General features: G+C 40.8%; 3 protein-coding genes across 3 annotated transcripts; all 3 read right to left on the reverse strand.

Annotated features, from left to right (window-relative positions):
• Positions 1–502: 502 nt before the first annotated feature.
• nipal4 (NIPA like domain containing 4) lies at positions 503–8,016 on the reverse strand. Its single transcript, XM_056594492.1, has 10 exons — positions 7,759–8,016; positions 7,038–7,163; positions 6,660–6,848; positions 6,139–6,195; positions 5,637–5,727; positions 5,304–5,464; positions 4,416–4,583; positions 3,709–3,788; positions 2,196–2,408; positions 503–2,026 (listed from the first exon to the last, which is right to left on the reverse strand). Exons 1-10 carry the CDS (start codon positions 7,796–7,798, stop codon positions 1,829–1,831), a joined length of 1,323 nt encoding a protein of 440 aa, XP_056450467.1. The 5' UTR covers positions 7,799–8,016; the 3' UTR covers positions 503–1,828.
• A 993-nt stretch (positions 8,017–9,009) lies between these two features.
• On the reverse strand, positions 9,010–12,118 carry LOC130386507 (insulin-like). Its single transcript, XM_056595453.1, has 3 exons — positions 11,942–12,118; positions 11,434–11,618; positions 9,010–11,151 (listed from the first exon to the last, which is right to left on the reverse strand). The coding sequence occupies exons 1-3, from the start codon at positions 12,100–12,102 to the stop codon at positions 11,030–11,032; spliced, it is 468 nt and encodes a 155-aa protein (XP_056451428.1). The 5' UTR covers positions 12,103–12,118; the 3' UTR covers positions 9,010–11,029.
• A 3,430-nt stretch (positions 12,119–15,548) lies between these two features.
• ins (preproinsulin) lies at positions 15,549–16,760 on the reverse strand. The gene is made up of 3 exons (XM_056595454.1): positions 16,650–16,760; positions 16,145–16,329; positions 15,549–15,846 (listed from the first exon to the last, which is right to left on the reverse strand). The coding sequence occupies exons 2-3, from the start codon at positions 16,326–16,328 to the stop codon at positions 15,689–15,691; spliced, it is 342 nt and encodes a 113-aa protein (XP_056451429.1). The 5' UTR covers position 16,329; positions 16,650–16,760; the 3' UTR covers positions 15,549–15,688.
• Between the last annotated feature and the right edge of the window lie 3,487 nt (positions 16,761–20,247).

Below are 20,247 nucleotides of genomic sequence, written 5' to 3' on the forward strand. Positions count from 1 at the left end.
GTTGCTGTAATGCACAGGAACACAAGAAGCTTTTATAACTCCTGCTGTGTCCATTAGAGTGGTAACCTCCATCATCTCTGCTCCCCGGGATCTTCCTGTAACCCCATTACCTGTGTTTCACTCTGGCTTCCCTCTCCCAGTGGCAACTATCTGCAAGGCTGCCTAATTAGGCCCCTAGGGTTTCACATATACTCATCCTCTGACACTTGATTCTAGGACACGCACACACACATCAACGCGCATATGCACAGAAAGTGGCAGTAAATGACACCTTTACGCATGCTTAAACAGTACAGACGGCTCCTGGCAGTGTGCAGCCTGTTACATTAACATTATATTACCCTAACATGAGCTCATATAATATCTGGCAATGTCATGAAATATGATTATATGATATACCGGCAACAAGACCACGAACAAACCACCATGATATTTACTCTGCATTGTTCATATTCTGACTACACACTGTACTATAATTAGAAAAGGACATCAAAGCTATTTTCAAGTTTCTTTATTAACACGATTGACTGTCCACAAGCTGAAGAATAGTACTGGATTAAATCAATTCATAACACCAGGAGAAGTGACATGGGGCAAGGCACTCAATTATTTACACCACTCTCGACCTATGGAATGTCATGTGTGAATCCCCACTTGTACTGTATAGGATACACAGCATGCATACTACTCACCAATGCTAAAAGCAATGCTAATTATGATGATCGCACAATATGTACGATATGTACAATCATTTCGGTGATACAAGAGGTGAATTATGCTGTCATCCCAGCTGCACTAAGTCATTCATTTATCTTTACTGCCACCATCACTTTTGTTTACATATTCATTTGAATTCTCTGTAGGCTGACTAGGCCATGGGTGGGTGGGCTTTGAGTGGTTTGGAGCTCCCCACCACTTCAAATCGTTTTAATAACAATCCAAAGTGATGGTGGCAGTGCTGAAAGGCGGTGAGGTAGGGGTGGTGCAGGGTTTCAGAGTCCCAGGGATGAGCCATCAGAGCGTCATAGAGAGAGGAGCTATGAGCAGGGGGCTACACTGTGAGTGGACAGCAGTGTGCGTGTGTGTAAAACACAAGTGTCCAACACAGTGTTCCTGTGTCGGACTCCCCCCACTCTGCACTGAAGGCTCTGCTGTCCATCCAGCTGGGATCACTGGGTTTCAGTCAACACTTCCAGGGGCAGAGTGGGGCACTTTTTCATACCGGGAGCGATGGCCACTCCGCCTCTGAACACTTCACATTGAGATGGTGACAACCGGAAGCCTTCATAAGACGGTTCAAATAATAACATAAACATGTGTACATAAATGTTGAGACATCAAATGTTTGAACTTCGATGAAATGTAAAGAGTTTGGGTTAATAAGAGGAAAACCAGGGGATTTATCCCATAATGTGATGGTATAGGTATAAAGGGGTTATTTTAGACCATTAGACCAGATATTTGTGCTGGGGTCATACACAGAGGAGAATGTTTTCACTTCTGATGTTTTTAATACTGGTCAGGAATGGTAATGCAAGCAAAAAACATTAGCTAAAAGGGGAAGTGAGCGGGCTCTAACAAACGCTTTTGGCTAAGGTTTAATCATTGGCATGAATCCTTATGGATTGTGTGAATCATACATTATGCATTCAATTGAATGCTATTCGAGCCCTCTCCACTATCATGGACCAACCAAAGACAGTATTACAAAAGGAAATCATTTCTTGACCAATTGAAATACAGGTGCTGATCTAGTTTGTCAAACAAAAGGCATGAAATGATCTAACCAAAACCCATGGTGTGTATTCTGATGCCTTCACTCTGCCTCTCAGCTGATGATGAAGACCCTTGGACCCTCCTCTCTCATAGGAGGAAGGCTCTCTATGTAGATGTTGTCAATCAGTCCAGATTTATCTTCTTTTTTGCTCCCTCCTCCTCCTCCTTCAGTAGGTGGTATCCTCTCCTCACTTCGCTCCTCCGTCTTCGCCCTCGTAGGCAGTTGACCAATCAGCTGGTGAACGCTTATCTGTAAAGTAGAAATACTTAATCAGTAAAAAAAAAAAATTGCATGCTTTCCTGTTTGCAGCCTCACGTGTTGTTTCTTTATACAAGCGTCTGCTAAACGACTGAATTTATAATAGTAATAATCTCTCATAGAAAAAGAGAAGGAAAGAGTAGAGGATGAGCACACCGACCTCCACATCCTTGAAGAGGTGGAGCATGGCCACGCCCACGACGATGACCAGGAAGGCGCCCAGCGTGGCGGCCACGTCAACACCGGCCATGGTGCTCCACTCCTGGAAGAGGATGACGGAGCTGGACAGCACCACCGAGGTGAAGAACACGTAGTAGATGGGGTAGACCAGCAGGGTGTTGAACGTGTCCAGAGCCTTGTTGAGATAGTTCACCTGCACACACACACGCACACGCACACGCACACGCACACACACACACACACGCACGCACACACGCACGCACACACACACACACACACACACACACAGATGGAGATAAAAGATACAGAAGGAGTTCCCTAAAATGGGAGCCACTTCTTAGTGGGAAATTGATTAGCCATTACGAGACATTTCCAAAATCAAACCCATTTTCGTATCACAAATGGGTTGATGTATGATGGTTAGAGCCAACTACCAGTACCAGTTAGTACAGTCCACTGTAGTGGCTGATCAAACAAACACCTGGTAAAATAGACGGCCTTTAATGTCAAACATGTTCATGATCAATGATGAACTAATCCGAAAGCATAGCTAGCATATCCTTAAACTACTGCGTCCACTATTTCCTAAATGCTGATAGATAAAGTGCGCCATCTTGTGTTCAAAAATAAAGCAAGGCCAAATAAATTGTACATAACCTGATAGCATATTCTTAATTTGAGTGTCTGAACAATCAAACCATTATAAATCAATAAACATAATCAAAATTGGAATTTAAGGTCCAGGATCCAGACAACTAGAGCCAGCAATAGAAAGAAAGAACTAATATCAAATCAAATAAATTATATTAAGGAATATCAGTGCTTATATGTCGCTTTACGTTAACGCTTCAGTTGAGGTAACGATTGCCATCATCAGAAGGGCCAAACATGGGACGACTACGTTATTGATTTTGAATTGGAATTTTAGAACATTATTAGAGTACCACGGTAGCATGCACTTTAACACTTGCCGTTCAGTGCAAGAATCAGCAAGACCAAAAGAGACAGAAATTCAACTAACTGGTAGTAATAATAAAACGCTAATGGGAGATTTATTTAATGTTTGAGGGTTCTCCCCAGGATTTTGTTCTCCATGGTGGCAGTCTGTGTGATTCTCTTTCAGTGAATAGCACTCATCTTGCTGTGCAATTTAATTAAAATCAGGATGAGTTGATAGAAACATAATTCTGCAGCAAAAGTCTCAGCCGTTTCCGGAATCAGTGAAAGAAAGAAATACACACTAGGAAAAAAAAATCACCAAAACTTCCAATATTCGTTTGTAAAACCTTGTGAATGCGAAAATTCAAAGCTTGAAATTATGTATCAGGGTGAATCCTAAGGAAAAGTATGACTTTGTAATAAGGCATTTAAACCATAACAAAAAATGTACCCTAAACTTAACCTCATCAATAGAAACAGAAAATCAAATACTTAGAAGAGACAAAAAATGTATATTTAAAATGTACAAAATATGTGAAAGCACATTTCCGTACCTGTGTTAATATTGAGGCAATGAGGGCGATGAGTAGAATCCAGGTAAGAGGATGACCAATCACAGAGGCATCAGAGAAGACTGAGGGAGACAGAGAGAGATGGGGGGGTGCAGGAAAAGCAAAGCCGATAGTGATAAGCACCTGATGAATAAAATCCTGCCAACGGCCGAGAGTCTACCAAGGGATGTTTAACTTTCAACCCAAATCAATTTGCAGAGTTGGGGAAAAAAGGTTTGATTATGACATTTATAACAAATTTCTATAATGTTTGATGTTTATATCTAAAATAGGTTTGTGAGGTCATCTGAATCAGACTAGCTATAGTAAGAAACAGCCAAAATGTTCCTTAGAATTGTTTTGTTTATTATTTTGTACTATGCCATTTTCATTGATAGTCAAAATTGATGTGGCTATTGTATCTAGATCCAGGCATTGATAACACTTTTTCTTAGTGTTCACATACTTTGTGGATGTTATACTGATTACTGTAGTACTCTTCTAGTAGTCATCATTGGATTGCTATAGGCTCCCCCTCCACTTCAATACCATTTGTGTGTGTGTGTGTGTGTGTGTGTGTGTGTGTGTGTGTGTGTGTGTGTGTGTGTGTGTGTGTGTGTGTGTGTGTGTGTGTGTGTGTGTGTGTGTGTGTATGTCAGTGTGAGTGTGTGTGTGTGTGTGTGTGTGTGTGTGTGCGTGTGCGTGTGTACCTGTGCGTATGGCAATGCCCAGGCCCTTAACAGAGGACACGGTGAAGGCTCCCAGCAGAGAGCAGATACTGATGTACACCAGGATGTTGCTGTGTCCCACACGAGGAGCCACGTAGCACACCAGTACCGCACAGCACACCAGCACGAAGGACGCATACACCAGGAACCCTGCAGCACACACACACACACACACACACACACACACACACACACACACACACACACACACACACACACACACACACACACACACACACACACACACAGTTAGAGTCACTCAGACACAGATACACACAAACAAACACACACACATACAATTACACTTATACATAGACATAGATAGACTTGCGCGTGCGCACACACACACACACACACACACACACACACACACACACACACACACACACACACACACACACACACACACACTCATACACACAGATAGACGTGCGCACACACATGCACGCATGCACACACACATACACACACACTCACACATACACAAACATTGTGATAACGTAATTACACCAACCGTTTATATAAAATATATCTTATTCTACACTCAAATGTATTTGAAGGATCCAAAACCATGCTGAGCTGTACCTACTTGGATAATTAATAATAAAATCTATCTATGGGTTTATGACATTTACCATCCCAGCACTGGCCTAAATTGATCAATGGACAAAACTGGCTCTGGGTTGAAATGTACGTAACCCGGGCCAATGTTTGTGGACGTGTTATGTGCTGTGTTGTGTTTTCTATAGTTGTGTGAGGAGTGGAGCAGTAGGAGAGTAAAGAGTGGCACCTCATTACCAAACACAGAGAGAACAATGAGCGTGACTGAGAGGAATTTAAATACAAGTAAAAACGCTGTAAGCCTGTCACCTGGCTCAAGGAGTTTCACAGTCATCTCCTGAAGTGATGTCACTTCCTCCTCTTTTGGGGCATGGATGACCATGAGCGTGCTGCCCAGTATACACAGGAGGCAACCCAGCTTTCCCACCAGGTTAAGTGTCTCCCCCAACAGGTAGGAGGACAGAACTGCACTGTGGAGAGACACCAAACTGGTTAATATGTTATGAATTGTGTGTTGGGACGTAGGTGGCTCTTAATAGTTACAATGTTATAAAGGAATTTCTGAAACAAACTCAATCAGACAATCCTGATCATAAAGATGCTTGAAACATGACCCCTCTAAAGGAGTAAATGGATAGCTACCTAATGAGGACACTGAGGGCACCGAGGGGAGTCACCACAGTAGCAGGTGCGAAGAGATACGCCACAAAGTTAGCCACCTCCCCTAAACCCACTGTCATAGGGAGAGTCACAGAGAGAGGGACACAGAGATAGAGAGAGAGAGAGGGAGAGAGGGAGAGAGGGAGAGAGGGAGTAACCTGTTGTCAGAAAGATTGGCATAAAGATTATGCATTTTCTGTCATTCTCTATTGAAAGATGTTGAACAATATAATGCAGCATAAAGAACAGAGAAAAAAACATTTTGTAGGCGTCTGTCTCTCCAAATTGCCTATTCTAGCTTTGTTTTAAAACAATTTTTGCTGTCAGTGGACTCGTTCCAACAGTCCATCTTGGTTGGTTAAAATGAGTAATGAGAGGTCACAACCTGCCTTTATATTTCTCATGGACAGGGTGATGTGTCAAGAGTTTGGTAAACAGACAAATGAGCAGACAGGTGGAAAAAACTGCCTGATTGATTACTTACTGGTTAGAAGACCACCCCACCATAACCAGTCCTTAAGATACCCATGACCTCCATTACCTGCAACACAAAGCGCACACACACACACACACACACACACACACACACACACACACACACACACACACACACACACACACACACACACACACACACACACACACACACACACACACACACAATGTTTTGATGGTTCATCAATTACCATCAAAACATTTAGCTCATACACCAGCCTGAAAGGGACATGTTATTAGCCTTACGCTGCATTTCTTTCATTTGTCCTGAACAGCATGTATATAAGACTAAACATCAGAGTCTCTTGAATGTTTGCGCTGTTCCACTCCCTAGCACCTCCATGTGATATCTATGCAAACACAGGCTAGCTAGCAAACTGCCCCCCATACCTGTTATGCTAAAGAAATCCAAACTTATTTTTTGGTAAATTGTAAATAGATAGACGCACAGAGAGGAGGATAGATTAGGCAGATGGGCAGACAGACAATCTGACAGCAAGCCTTTCCCACCTGCTCTGGTATGGCCCTGTCTGGCCAATTGCAGAAGGGCTTTCTTCTTGACAATCACACTTGAACCTATCAAGAAGGCCGAAAAGATTGCCAGGATTACGCCCAGTGACAGGTTGTAGCTGGAGACTTGAGCTGCGTCGCCTATCAACTGTGCTGAATTGAAGGATTCTGTTGAGTTGGCCAGTGAACCTGGTGAAACACGTAGAGTTCATCTTTAGTAAAGTTTACAATGCATTTCCTCTGGTGACCTTCATTATTGTTATTTTCATCCGTATACATCCTAGTTTACCACAACATTTGTCACGCAAACATACAAACTACAACAGGTTTTCTGAGCCATTTCAGTCTCCAGACAGCTGGTTGTCAACCACTACATACCTGCCGTGTGTGTGGTGTTGTAGGATGCCGTTGCGTGGGTGAGAGAGGGGAAAGACGGTCTCTGGGACCCGGTCTGGACCACACACTCTGCTGTCAGGGAGCCACACTGCAGTGCCACCACAGACCCTGAAATTGACCAATGACGAATAACTGGTCTGTTTTTCCTCTGTGTAAACCTCCAGGTTAAAAAGGAGCACTTTCAAACAGTCTAAAGTGTATCAACACAAACACACAAACACATTTAACTAACAAGGCTTGATTGACTAATAATGTCTGTGTGTGTGCGTGTGCGTGTGTGTGTGCGTGTGTGTGTGTGTGTGTGTGTGTGTGTGTGTGCTTGTGCATTGTCTGTATTAACACTACAAACAATGGGGTCTGAACAGGAGCAACCAGTCCCACAAGTAGCTACAATGATAAGCCAAGGGGACATATAGAGGCTAATGTTTTCAAATGTCACATATTACAATCACACAAAAAGTATATATAAAATAATAGTAATAACTAATGAAAAACAAACTTAGTCATTTAAAATGATTAATGAAGACAACCACCATCTCAGTAAGAAAAATATAAAGACTTTTGGGGTTGGTTTGTTGTGGAAATCATTGGTTGTATCGTAGATGATATTAGGCTATCCATTGATTTAGCAGCAACCAACATTTAATTTGAAAATAACTCATGCTACAAAGTCAAGAAATACCTGCGGGAAGTGTTTACCTACCATTTCTGCACATGTCTTCAGCGACGTTGATGTATTGCATCTTGTTGGTATCATCCGCCTCCTCAATAAGCAATGGAACGACAGATAGGGAATCCAAAATCCTCTTACATCCTCGGAATATTTAACAGCTACGGTTGACTACGTCCAATGAAAGCTTTTTCCCAAACAATAGAATAGTTTCTTATCCGAGTTCATGAACTGGTATCGACTGGCTACAGTTCAGTGAATGTAAGTGCCGCACACCCCCTTCGTAAACAAAAGACTAGCTGAGTGTAAACAATTGCACCTGACCCCGCCCAGGTTACCAGGTGTTCCAGCACCGCCCGCCGATGATAATCTGAGGTTGAGACCGCTTTACGATTGTCAGCAACCCTTTTATTTTGTATTTTGAAATAGAATACATAGGCTACCCTATCTCAAATACGAAATTTATAACATTGTCTATCAATTAAGTTTATTTGGCGTTTTTCCAAAGAATAGGAACGCATTTGTATTTTATTTTGTTAGGTTGAACCATGCTCAACCTTTCCAACAGGGAGGCCTAGGCCTATATGCATCATAACTTGGTGGAAATGGGAAAATTATGAATTATGAAATAAAAATGGTGGCTTTAAGGATATCTAATGAATATGAATGTATAATGTCACCAGCGGGCTCCCGTGAGATTGGTTGTATTTAGACGACAACAACGAAATATAGCAGTTCTGTTTTTGCTATGCTGGTGGGCAGTTGTCACACAGTGTCTTTAACACATGATTTTCTTATATAAATATAGTGGGTTTATTAGTACAACAGCTTCCATGGACATGGGGCCCCGTGCGATCTAGGGCGTTTTTCATAGGACAGGGATTATTTTTTGACTTCCCGATAAGCAGGTGTTCAAAAAGTATAGAACCAATCGCCCATAGGGGGCGCTATAATTCAATGTCAAAATCGGTCAGACAAACGGCCCCGCTGCCCTGTTGATGAAACACTTCTGAAACTTGGTGTATACAAGCCTTATTTTACATGCTGAACATTTTCGTCTCTTTTACCAGCAACTTCCGTTTGGATAGACTTCTTTTTACAGAGAAGGTTGAGTGAAAACTTCCAAAATGTTGTTATTAAGTTATAAATAAATACTGGATAAAATGAGACACAATTTGCCCACACATTCTCTATGGACCTGTCGATCTCAAATGTAAAGAAGATTTCTTATTGCATATAAAATAACCAATTAAAAATAAGGGTAGTGAATACCTTGAGGGACTGCTTGCAGATTTTGTTTATTATTGCAGTTTGGAAATCGTAGAACGGATTTATGCCACTACGAGTAGCTCCTTAAATTAACAATGTTATTCTCTCTACTATAGGTATATGTAAATATATATATATATATATATATATATATATATATATATATATAGTCAACCATTTATATTTGCTTTAGTTAAGATTGCCTGTTCCTTCGTATCTCCGGTGCCTGGTATTGAGCAGACTCAATTGTTTATTTGTTATTTATTTTTATGATATATTTCTATTATCATTTCCATTACAACTTGAGTCAGCTGTGATAAACCAAGTGAGTGCACACATAAAAGTGTGCTGTGTTATACGTAAGTACAGGGTTACTTACCATTTAGTCTGCAACTTTCATTTCAGACCATACCATACCACCTTTTCTAAATTGATATCAACAGTGATTCCGATTTTATAATCAAATAAATTATATTGTCTTGCAGGCAAAAGCCTCTGATTCCATTCCTTCCCTTCATTGGTAACCTGTGTGGGGGCTTCCACTATTTCTAAATTGTAGTTTGGTTTCAGAGTTGCATTGTCAATGGGCTGAGTCAGATATTGTTAATAAGGGTCACAAGAGTATGGCTCTCTTTATTTAACTTAATCATTTATTTGATTGAAGGTTAATATTGCTGGTGCCCGGCTTTAATGATTGCATATCTACATTCAGCAAAGGTTTAAGCTACACTTTTTCTGAAAAAGTATGGGGTATGTGTTGCTTTGTAAAGTTGTTCTAGTGCTCCTTTTCCTGGATTTAGGAGGATAGGAGGACCAGTGCTCCCACCAGTTCAGGTTATAAAGTTAGTCTGGACGGTTTGAGCGTTCACTCACATGTTCTATTTGGTGCATTCTTGGACTTTTACCTTGGCCTATTTGCAATTGTACCACTTGGAAGGCACCTTTGATTTGCCTGACCATTTTTAGGAGTCAATCTATTATTTATTTATTTTTAAATAGAAGCCTCATGCCTTTATTTAATTAAAGGTGTCCCAAGCATGGAAACAAAAAAGGTAGAGTCAAATTCAACTCATTGCAAAGGATATGTTTGCTGAGCAGTAATCTAGTACAATACCAGGGAGATATTGTATTCCATTCAATATTTGCCTTTTTAGTTGCTAAACTCATAATAATTTTGTTTCACAGATTGAGCATTTATATAGTCCTAGCCCACTGGATGCAATGAATGATCTCAATATGATAAAAAAAAACACACTGTCACACACATGGACCATCTCAAAGGCCAAGAATTTTAAAGTGTTGCTCACCAGTTCATGTGAACTGTTAGATTTAATAAGAATCTGTTAGCCTACTCCATTATGCAACAAAAACTTGGTTAACTAACTGCCAGTAGTGCACATTAATTATACAAATTGGGTATACACATAGATAGCTAGCTCCTTTATTGGTTTGTGAATGGTTGAATTTAACTTTCCATCTTGCAAAACTGATTAATATTTATGTCTAATCTCAGAAGCTGATGTTTTTGGAAAAAGCAAAGTGTTGATTGATGCAGCAATAGAACAGCAATTCGAGATAGCAAAGATAATTTTGCCAAACTACATTATCCAAAAGTAGAAAATTCAAGAACATTTAAGCTAGACTGGGGGGAGCACTAGCCTGGTCCAGACTCTCGTAGGCCTACTTCATTTAACGTTAACTCACTTGAAGGCGGGTGTCTGTTGATGTTTAAAACTATTGGATCTGCCCAGTGCCACTCTGGATCTGCCATAACCAATCGCTAACAATTGGCCGGGAATTGCGTTGGGCTGATGTCCGTCAATGAGAGCTGACTTTAACGTCATTGATCTCAGCCACTCCCTCTGTTCGCTGATTGAACGCAGAAAATTTAGACAGAGAAAACCCAATCACGTACCGCAGACCCAGACCAAGTAGGCCTACTGAAGGGAAATTCAAATTGAGCAGAAGTACTTAGGCGGGCGGAGCCAGGCTAGGGGAGCACTTCATTGGTGTGCTAAGTTACACATTAGATATTCTAGTTGCAGTAGTTCTGGAGGTCAAAGATGTTGCAGGGTCTGTGGCAGCACTGAACCACGACGTTCAGTTCAGCCACATCTTCATCCCCTCTGGTTCCGCCTGCCGTGGGAGACAGGAAGCCTGGCAAGAGACACGACCATAAGGTTGATTTCCCTGTTACTCTAGTCTATTGTAAACTTGACATCAAAAGTACTTATTTTTGTCTAACAGTTTACTACTCATTAAGGAAGCATTAAGAAATACAACTTAATGTCACTTAAATTTTAGGTCCCTGTTAGGGCATGGATGCCTGTGCTTCACTGACACAATATTGAGCAAATATATTTTAGCACTATGCCACTATTGTATCCATCAGAGAACATTTATATATAATATATATATATATAGCTAGCTGTTTCTCACCCAGCATGGGGTCCACAGCTCTCGTGAGGTTGTAGAAGAAGCCCCTGTCCCCACAGACCAGGTTGAGAGCGTCCACTAAGTGGGCGCCACAGAAGTGTCGTGGACGAGGCATCGCTTCAAGTCTGGACCAGGACAAGGCCAGCAGCACCATCATGATGGAACCAGCGTGGAGTAACCGGGACATACTGATGCCGCAGAAACACACACACATACACATTGATTATGGATGCAGGGTCGAACAGATTGAGCACAAAATAACAAGGAGACAAAAACAAGGTCATGGAAGTTAAGAAGGGGGAGTAGAAAGCATGTTCTTGAGGAGGATTGAGAGAGCAAAGAAAGATAAGACAATGTGAGAAAGAGGATGGGAGAGGAGTTTGTGAGAGAGACAAAGAAAGAGAAAGTGGGTGAAATGGAGACCAAGTATATAGCAACTGGGTAGAGAGACAGACTTTTTAAGGTAGGAGGAGGTACAGAATTGATAGAGAAGCTGGCCGGATCACTATACCTGAGGGTTGGAGGAGAAGTGACCGGTAGATGGGAGGAAAAGGTGGAAGAGATGCTTCTCTGCTTCAGCTGTTGAGAACTGTTGGCTGTGAGAATGAACTGAGGGAATCCTTTCACTTTATACCCCAAGAGCTGGTGATTATCATGTTTGGTCTTTCCCATTTCCAAACTTGCGTCACAACAGGAGTGTTTGCTAGCTGTGGGTTATTTGTGGAAACTTTGCACCCCACTGCATTTTTTTTTTTTGCTTGAATTGCACATTATTCCCTTTAAAAAAATCTCCCATAATTCGATCGTTCTAGATTCTACAAATGAATACAGGCAAGGCAAGGCACTTTTTATACACAAGGCAGACTTAAAGTGCTTCACATTAAAACATTGTCATGCAATAAAATGTAATAATAAAATAAAATAGATAAGTAAAGAAAACAAAGGCAAAGTAAAAAAAAAAATCATAGATTAAAGTAGATTTAAAGTAGTCAGAGTTGGGGCAAGTCTTAATTCTATAATTATTTCAAGATTTTTCATTTATAAACATTAAATTATGATGATCTGGTTCTATCTGGTTTATTTGTGTTCAATTAACCTTTACTTACCAATATATATATATATATATATATATATATATATATGTATAGATATATAATTAGATAAACCAAGTTTAGAGCAATATGAATTGAACACATGGGGCCCTATTTTAACGGTCTTAAACGCAAGTGAGAAGCGCCAAGCGCAAGTAGCTTTGAGGGCGGTTCTATGGTGATGTCGCTAGTTTACTGGCGCGAAAAATGTCTTGCGCCAGGCGCAAATCTAAAAAGGGTTGGTCTGAAGTAGCCTAATTACCCGCAGATGTGGTATGGGCATAACGTGGAATAAACCAATGAGAGTGCCAGCTCCCATCCACTTTAAGAGCCATGAGCGCATTTCAATCTGACAAGTTGATATTTTGACAGCGCGTCTGCAGTCTCCGATGAGACAGATGCACATGAATTTCAAACCTCAAATGGCTCATTTTATGGCCAAATAATGTGGCCTAATTCACGCATGGAATAAGGTTTATTTCCACAACTTCAAATACTGAGTCCTATTTAATGTGGTTCTATTTAATGATATTTAATGATATACGCAATACATTATAAACATTGTTTCTTATCAGTATTGTATGCATTATCGTTGTGTTCCTAATATACATGTGTCCCCCCGTTAATATACATTGCCATGGACTGTATTATGCGTTACGTGTTTAGTTTGCTCGTGATTAAACAGATGGACGCACACACGCGCGCACCCGCATTCATTCATTCTTTATAACACTCACTCACGGTTGTGAGTGAGTGTTATAAAGAGTGTTATAATTGATTGTGAGAAAACAATGTTTTCTCACAATCAAATACTCACCAATCCTAAGAGTTATGGGCATGCGCATGTACACGATGTCTGTGTCAAGGAAATATTTGTTTGCTGTACGGTGTTTGCAGATGCATTGATATAAAGTAAAACTTATTACCGCTGTATCAGCTGTTCCTTCCCAAATAATTTACCAAGAATGTGTGGCTAGGTAGATGAGAGAAGCAAAGTGTATGCGTGAGGTGCACAAGCAACATTATGCATGCGCCCTTAAAATAGCATCTGAAAACCGCGCCACTGACTTTAAACCAGGTATCTCCTGGTTTGTGGTGCAAGTGGTTTCTGAAACGTCAAAATAGCACCAGGGAACGTTTGCGCCAGAACACGCCTCCTCCTTTCCCCGAGCCGCCCCTTGGGGCGCAAGATCATTCCCTAATTTACCGACACGTGGCGCAGGAGGGAAAAGAACACTCTGCGCCAGTTGCAAACTAGCAGCGACACATGCGCCAGTGATTAAGTCAATTGCGCCGGATGCAAGATAGGGCCCATGGTCTTCTGCTCCACGTTTGTCCATTGTACCAATCAGCGAGGTTGTCCGAGGCAGTTAGAGGCAATCTGCCTATCAAAGTTCAAAAGCTTTATTTGTCCAACATGTTGCCATATTAGAAAATTGTCTTTGATTGAAGGCAGTCTGTTCTCTAATTGTGTGTATGTGGTGCTTGTGTAAAAAGTATGCTATGTGTGTGTGAATTGCCTTGGGTATGAAGGATTCTGTATAGAGAGATTTTTTGGCTAGAGGCACTCTGTATCATCTGCTTGATGGAAGCAGCTCAAAACAGCCGTGGAGGGAGTGGCAGGGATCCAGGAGAATGGAATTGGTCTTCCTTTCCACTGCTTGAGTGTGCAAGTCTGAAAGCTGTTTTTGTTGGATGCTGGTTATCTTGCTTGCCTGCTTAATTATCCTAGCCGGTTTCCGCTTGCATCTGCTTGTTAGGAAGCTGTACCAAGATGTTATGTTGAAGGAGATGACTGATCTGATCAGTGTCTGATAAACCGTTAATAAAATGTCCTTTCTGACATCAAACCCTTTCAGCTTCCTCAGTAGACACATGCGTTGTTGGGCTTTTTTGTAAACTCCGTCTGCGTGCTGGGTGAAGGACAGGCGGGGCAATCTGCGTGCCAAGGTACTTGAAATGTTTAACCTGTTCAACCACAAGCCCCTCCAGTCTTAAAGGTGTGGAGAGTGAATGTGGGGTTTTGGGTGCCCAGCACTTATTGCAACACAGTTCTTTGGTCTTGCTGATGTTTAGTTGCAGTGAGCTCTCCTTGAACCACAGGGCCAAGGTGCTGACATACTGCCTTTAAGTGGACAGGGTGTGCTCGCCTGTCAGGTTGGCCACCACCGCCATGTCATCAGCATATTTAAATAGTTTTAGTCCATTGATCTTGCAGGTGATCTCATTTGTGTATATAGAAAAGAGAATTGGTGACAAGATACATCCCTGTATTTAAAATGTTGTTGGTAGATGTCACACCATGTACTCTCACATGCTGGGGTCTGTTCATTAAGAACTCCTTAATCCAGAGCATCAGTGTTCGGTTGACTTGTAGCTGCTGAAGGTGATGTAGAAGTGTGTTGATAATTACTGTGTTGAAGGCTGAGGAAAAATCCATGAATAAAGTGTTGGGTGTCAGGAGGCCTTGTCACAGTGTCAAGGAGAGCTAGACTGGCATCCTCCACACCCCGTCTTTATAGGCAAACTGCAACGGATCCAGACTTTCTCCAACCATGGTGGTGAGTTCCTCTGCAACAACTCTCCATAAATTTGCAGAGGATAGAGGTGAGAGTGCCACAGGTCGGAAATCGTTCAGGGATTTAGCATGAGGCTTTTTAGGAACAGGAATGATGGTAGTCTCCTTCCATGCCCTGGGAACAAAGCTGGCATCCAGAAATAGCTGAAAGAGTTGTGTCATCATTATTCCAGCACATTAGGCTGGTTTGTTTTACTAAGTGTTGCTCGCCAGTTTATGTGAACTGTTAGATTTGATAAGAATCACACCTGTTACTCCATTATGCAACAACAACCTGGTTAAATAACCACCAGTGCACATTAATTATATTAATTGGGTATACACATAGATAGCTAGCTCCTTTATTGGTTTGTGAATGGTTGAATGGAGCTTTCCGTCTTTGCAAAATGGATTAATATTTTAGTCTTATCTCAGAAGCTGGTGTTTTTGGAGACAGCAAAGTGTTGATTGATGCGAGAGAACAGCAATTCAAGATAGCAAAGATAATTTATTAGCCAAACTACATTATCCAAAAGTAGAAAATTCAAGAACATTCAAGCTAGTCTGGGGGGAGCACTTCATTGGTGTGCTAAGTTACACATTAGTTATTCTAGTTGCAGTAGTTCTGGAGGTCAAAGATGTTGCAGGGTCTGTGGCAGCACTGATCCACAATGCCTCTCTTCTCCATCTCCTCCATCTGGTCCTTGAAGGCCAGTTCAGCCACCTCTTTATCCCCTCTGGTTCCGCCCGCCATGGGAGACAGGAAGCCTGCCAAGAAACACGACCAAAAGAAAATGAGACCATAAGGTTGATTTCCCCAGTTACTCTATTGCATGTAAACTTAACATCAAAAGTACTCTATACTTTTTGTCTAGCATTAAGAAAGCATTAAGAAGTAAAACTTAATGTCACTTAACTTTTAGGTCTATTCTAGTGTGCTGAAGTGTTTGGGCCTGGGGCCTCGTGCTTCACTGATACAACATTGAGCAAATATATTACCGCTTTGCCACTATTGTACCCATCAGAGAACATTTATACATATATATCACTTAGTGCTGTTTCTCACCCAGCATGGGGTCCACAGCTCTCTTGGGGTTGTAGAAGAAGCCCCTGTCCCCACAGACCAGGTAGAGAGCGTCCACTAAGTGGGAGCCACAGAGGTGTTGTGGAGGAGCCATCGCCTCAAGACTGGACCAGGACAAGGCCAGCAGCACCGCCATGATGGAACCAGCGTGGAGTAACCTGGACATACTGATGGCGCAGAAACACACACACATACACATTGAATATGGATGCAGGGTCGAACAGATTGAGCACAAAATAACAAGGAGACAAAAACAAGGTCATGGAAGTTAAGAAGGGGGAGTAGAAAGCATGTTCTTGAGGAGGATTGAGAGAGTAAAGAAAGATAAGACAATGTGAGGAAGAGGATGGGAGAGGAGGTTGTGAGAGAGACAAAGAAAGAGAAAGTGGGTGAAATGGAGACAAAGTAAAAAGCAGTTGGGTGGAGAGACAGACTATTTAAGGTGGGATCTACAGAATTGATAGAGAAGCTGGCTGGATCACTATACCTGAGGGTTGGAGGAGAAGTGACCGGTAGATGGAAGGAAAAGGTGGATGAGATGCTTCTCTGCTTCAGCTGTTGAGAACTGTTGGCTGTGAGAATGAACTGAGGAAATCCTTTCACTTTATACCCCAAGAGCTGGTGATTATCATGTTCGGTCACGCCCATTTCCAAACTTGCGTCGCAACAGGAGTGTTTGCTAGATGTGGGTGATTTAAGGAAACTTTTCACCCCACTGCATATTTTTTTGTTGCTTGCATTGCACATTATTCCCTTTAAAAAAATCTCTCATAATTCGTTAGGTTCTAGATTCTACAAATGATTATAGGCAAGGCAACTTTATTTATGTCGCACTTTTCATGCACAAGGCAGAAAGTGTTTCACAATCAAACATTGTCATACAATAAAATGAAATAATAAAATAAAATAGATAAGTAATAGAAAACAAAGGCAAAGTTGAAAAAATAATTGTAGATAGTGAGATGTTTTTAAGATTAAGCAGAAAGCTAAAGCAAACATACAAGTCTTCAGTCTTTTTTTAAAAGCAGTCAGAGTTGGGGCAAGTCTTAAATCTATAATTATTTCAAGATTGTTCATTTGCTAACATAAACATAAAAATATGACGATCTGGTTCTATCTGGTTTATTTGTTGTGTTGAATTAACCTTTAGTTAGCAGATGCATATCAAAGACAATTTAAACGTTTAAATATGTGTATACATATGTATATATATATATGTTCAATTAATCTTGCTCTAAACTTGGTTTATCTAATCATATATATATTTATATATAAATATATATACATATATATATATATTTATATATATATATATATATATATATATATATATATATATATATATATATATATATATATATATATATATATATGTATAAACATATGATTAGATAAACCAAGTTTAGAGCAAGATGAATTGAACACATGGTCTTCTGTTCCATTTTGTCCATTGTACCAATAAGGGATGTTGTACTAGGCAGTTAGAGGCAATCTGCGTTCTCCAGCTCATTAGCCTGGTTTGTTTTACTAAGTGGCGGTCAGTGTTTCAAGGAAAACTCAGAATTCAGTCATTAAGAACTATCCAACCTGCCCTAATGACTGCTGACCACCACAGCTCTGGGCTCACTCCTGTTTGTTCAGCGGGGACATGAGGAGCATCCATGCATGCTGCTTTCTGGCTTTAACCTCATAGGCAGACCACACAGATTGAATTTAATCTGTGTGTCTGTGTTAGCAATACATTTCATATGTTTTATTGAATGTACCAAGTCTGCACTAGGGGGGGGGGGTTGTACCGCAATCGAACACTAACGGTTGTAAGGTTAATTGTCCTTTATAAACAAAGTGTTTTATTTATTATTTTTAAAATTTTAAGTAAAAAATGTTGATGGCTGAGGCAATCAGGGTCAGCTGGATAAAAAACTACTGATGACCTCTATGCATCGCAGGGCAAAGGTGGCCTGCATTAACTTTCCAAACAGGGAGAGGTTATTGTAACTTATCTTCACTTCATCTATCTATTTGGATTCTCAATGGTTCAAGGTTTTCAGTCCCTTCACCTCTTGGAAAGGGAAGAAAATCACCTCTGTCCTCTTTGGTCATTCGATGTTAGTATGAGGAGGTTGTTTGTCTGTTTATTCTGCTCCTTTTTTGCCAGAATTTACAGCTCCCTCTTGAAATCCGTCATGAGTCAACTTGGTACGGAAGTTCCCCATCTTCCACCTCAGGCTCTTATTCCAACCATCCCATCCTGTCTGAGATCCTGGCTTGTTCAGACGGCTTCTGCCACCATTGAACCATATCATTGGGGTATGGTTTTAAGTCATGCCATTTGGCAGCAAAGGTCTCAAAACTGCCATGCTTTTGTTCCCTAGGTAACTTAATAGTTTCCCTGTTCTGTCATATGGAACATTTCTGTCACTGAATAGGAATTCTACCTAGAGGAAATATAGAGATAATCAATGATTGAGAACCATTCAGTTGGACAAGGAATAATCAGGATGAAGAAATGCCAGCATTTTCCTTTACATTTCGGTTTTGAATGAAAAACCTTATTATTTTTGATTGAGAATCATTAACCTCAAATGTTCAGATTCAACTTGGCTGTGAATTGGTTGGTGTTCAGTTTATGTAAAGCAATCTCAGTCTTAAAATCTGGGACCTGACTGGCAATGAAGGAGGAATACACATTAGTATTGTATTGAATTTTTTGAATGGACAATCCATCTCATATTGTTTGAAATGTGTCCTTAAATTACAGTTTTGGCATTAAAAGTTTGTTTGAATTTACACATTGCACAGAAAAGAACACACATCCCATTTGAATGTCAATTTGCACAAGAGTATGTCACCGGGTTAAGTGAGTTTTCAGTGCATTTACTGAACAAATGAAATGTTTCAGAAATTCATTATCGGGACAAGGAAATGGACTTTCTGAGGAGAAATTACTATGTTGCAAGCGATAGTGTTCAAGCACCCTTTTATCAAAGACGGTAGCACAAAGTTTGCACCTCCAAGCCAATGAAGTCTATAATATACTTTGAAAACAATAATGATAGAGGTTTTACATGCATTTGTGTTTTGTGAAATGAATGTCTATCAAAGGCTAATGTTCCGTTTAGACATACAAGATTGAAGAATCTGTATCAGCCAGTTGCTTCAGTTTTATCCTGAAGAGAGTTGATTGAAAAGTACGATAGGCTGCATCTTTTTTAGAAAACCACACTAAAATATCATAATGTTAGGTGGTGACATCAGTTACCTAACATTGCAGGCATTGCATGAAATAGGGTTATATTTCTGACCCTAATATAATAATCCAAGGATACCAAAATAAAAGTTTTGGTTTTCATTTTGGTCGAATTTCGCCATTTAGTTTCTGTTTCTTTGTGCTATATTGACACTGGTCATGACCGGGGTATTACACACCCAACTTAAAAAAAAAAAAATTCTGCTGCCCTGATTTGAGTTTCCATTACCTCTTTAAATGCACAAGTGGTGTCGAGTCGTACCCGGGACCAAAGTGCCGGACCTGCCTCTAAGTGGGTTGCGGGGACATCAGCCCTCATGGCAGTTGGAGCTAATGATGGATTTCATGATTCTTTTCCTTGATTCAGTTCGCGTCGGTCAGTCACCAAGAAGAATCGTTCAGAATCTTTTGTTCATTCAGTCGCGTTTCCGGTAGTGGTTAATCATGGAATGCACGGTTCTCAGCTTAGTCAGTCGGACTCAGCTCCTCCATCGTTCTCAGACAATCGTTCAAACGGTCATCAATCAACACATAACATTACAATTAAGTTCCTTTCAGCTGAGGGGCGCTTCATGTCCGGAATCGGGTTGTTGTTGCCCAGGCCAGTCTCTCTTCACCACTCTGCTAACTTAACACATTGAACAGCGAGTCGGCGAGTGGGAGTCGAGTCTGGGAGAACGAACGATAGAGACGAACGAAAGATAACTGAAATGTGGAATCAGGTCGGTTCGTTCTTGTTAAAGAGTCGTTCTTTCGAACTGATTCGGTCACAAACCCATCAATAGTTGGAGCTTGATTGTAGGAATATAGGCTGAACAATAAGTACAATACGTAG

The sequence above is a fragment of the Gadus chalcogrammus genome, chromosome 7, assembly GCF_026213295.1.
Source record: "Gadus chalcogrammus isolate NIFS_2021 chromosome 7, NIFS_Gcha_1.0, whole genome shotgun sequence".
Classification (NCBI taxonomy): domain Eukaryota; kingdom Metazoa; phylum Chordata; class Actinopteri; order Gadiformes; family Gadidae; genus Gadus; species Gadus chalcogrammus.

What these genes read in the sequence shown, in the direction of transcription:
- ins (XM_056595454.1), bottom strand. Translation starts at nt 16,328, where the DNA reads ATGTCCAGGTTACTCCACGCTGGTTCCATCATGGCGGTGCTGCTGGCC. An exon ending in AGCTGTGGACCCCATGCTGG is followed by an intron (nt 15,847 to 16,144) that starts GTGAGAAACAGC and finishes GTTTCTTGGCAG; the next exon opens with GCTTCCTGTCTCCCATGGCG.
- nipal4 (XM_056594492.1), bottom strand. Translation starts at nt 7,798, where the DNA reads ATGCAATACATCAACGTCGCTGAAGACATGTGCAGAAATG. An exon ending in CAACACCACACACACGGCAG is followed by an intron (nt 6,849 to 7,037) that starts GTATGTAGTGGT and finishes GTGTTTCACCAG; the next exon opens with GTTCACTGGCCAACTCAACA. An exon ending in ACAGGGCCATACCAGAGCAG is followed by an intron (nt 6,196 to 6,659) that starts GTGGGAAAGGCT and finishes TTTGTGTTGCAG; the next exon opens with GTAATGGAGGTCATGGGTAT.
- LOC130386507 (XM_056595453.1), bottom strand. Translation starts at nt 12,102, where the DNA reads ATGGGAAAGACCAAACATGATAATCACCAGCTCTTGGGGTATAAAGTG. An exon ending in ACTTCTCCTCCAACCCTCAG is followed by an intron (nt 11,619 to 11,941) that starts GTATAGTGATCC and finishes CTGCGGCATCAG; the next exon opens with TATGTCCCGGTTACTCCACG. An exon ending in AGCTGTGGACCCCATGCTGG is followed by an intron (nt 11,152 to 11,433) that starts GTGAGAAACAGC and finishes GTCTCTTGCCAG; the next exon opens with GCTTCCTGTCTCCCACGGCA.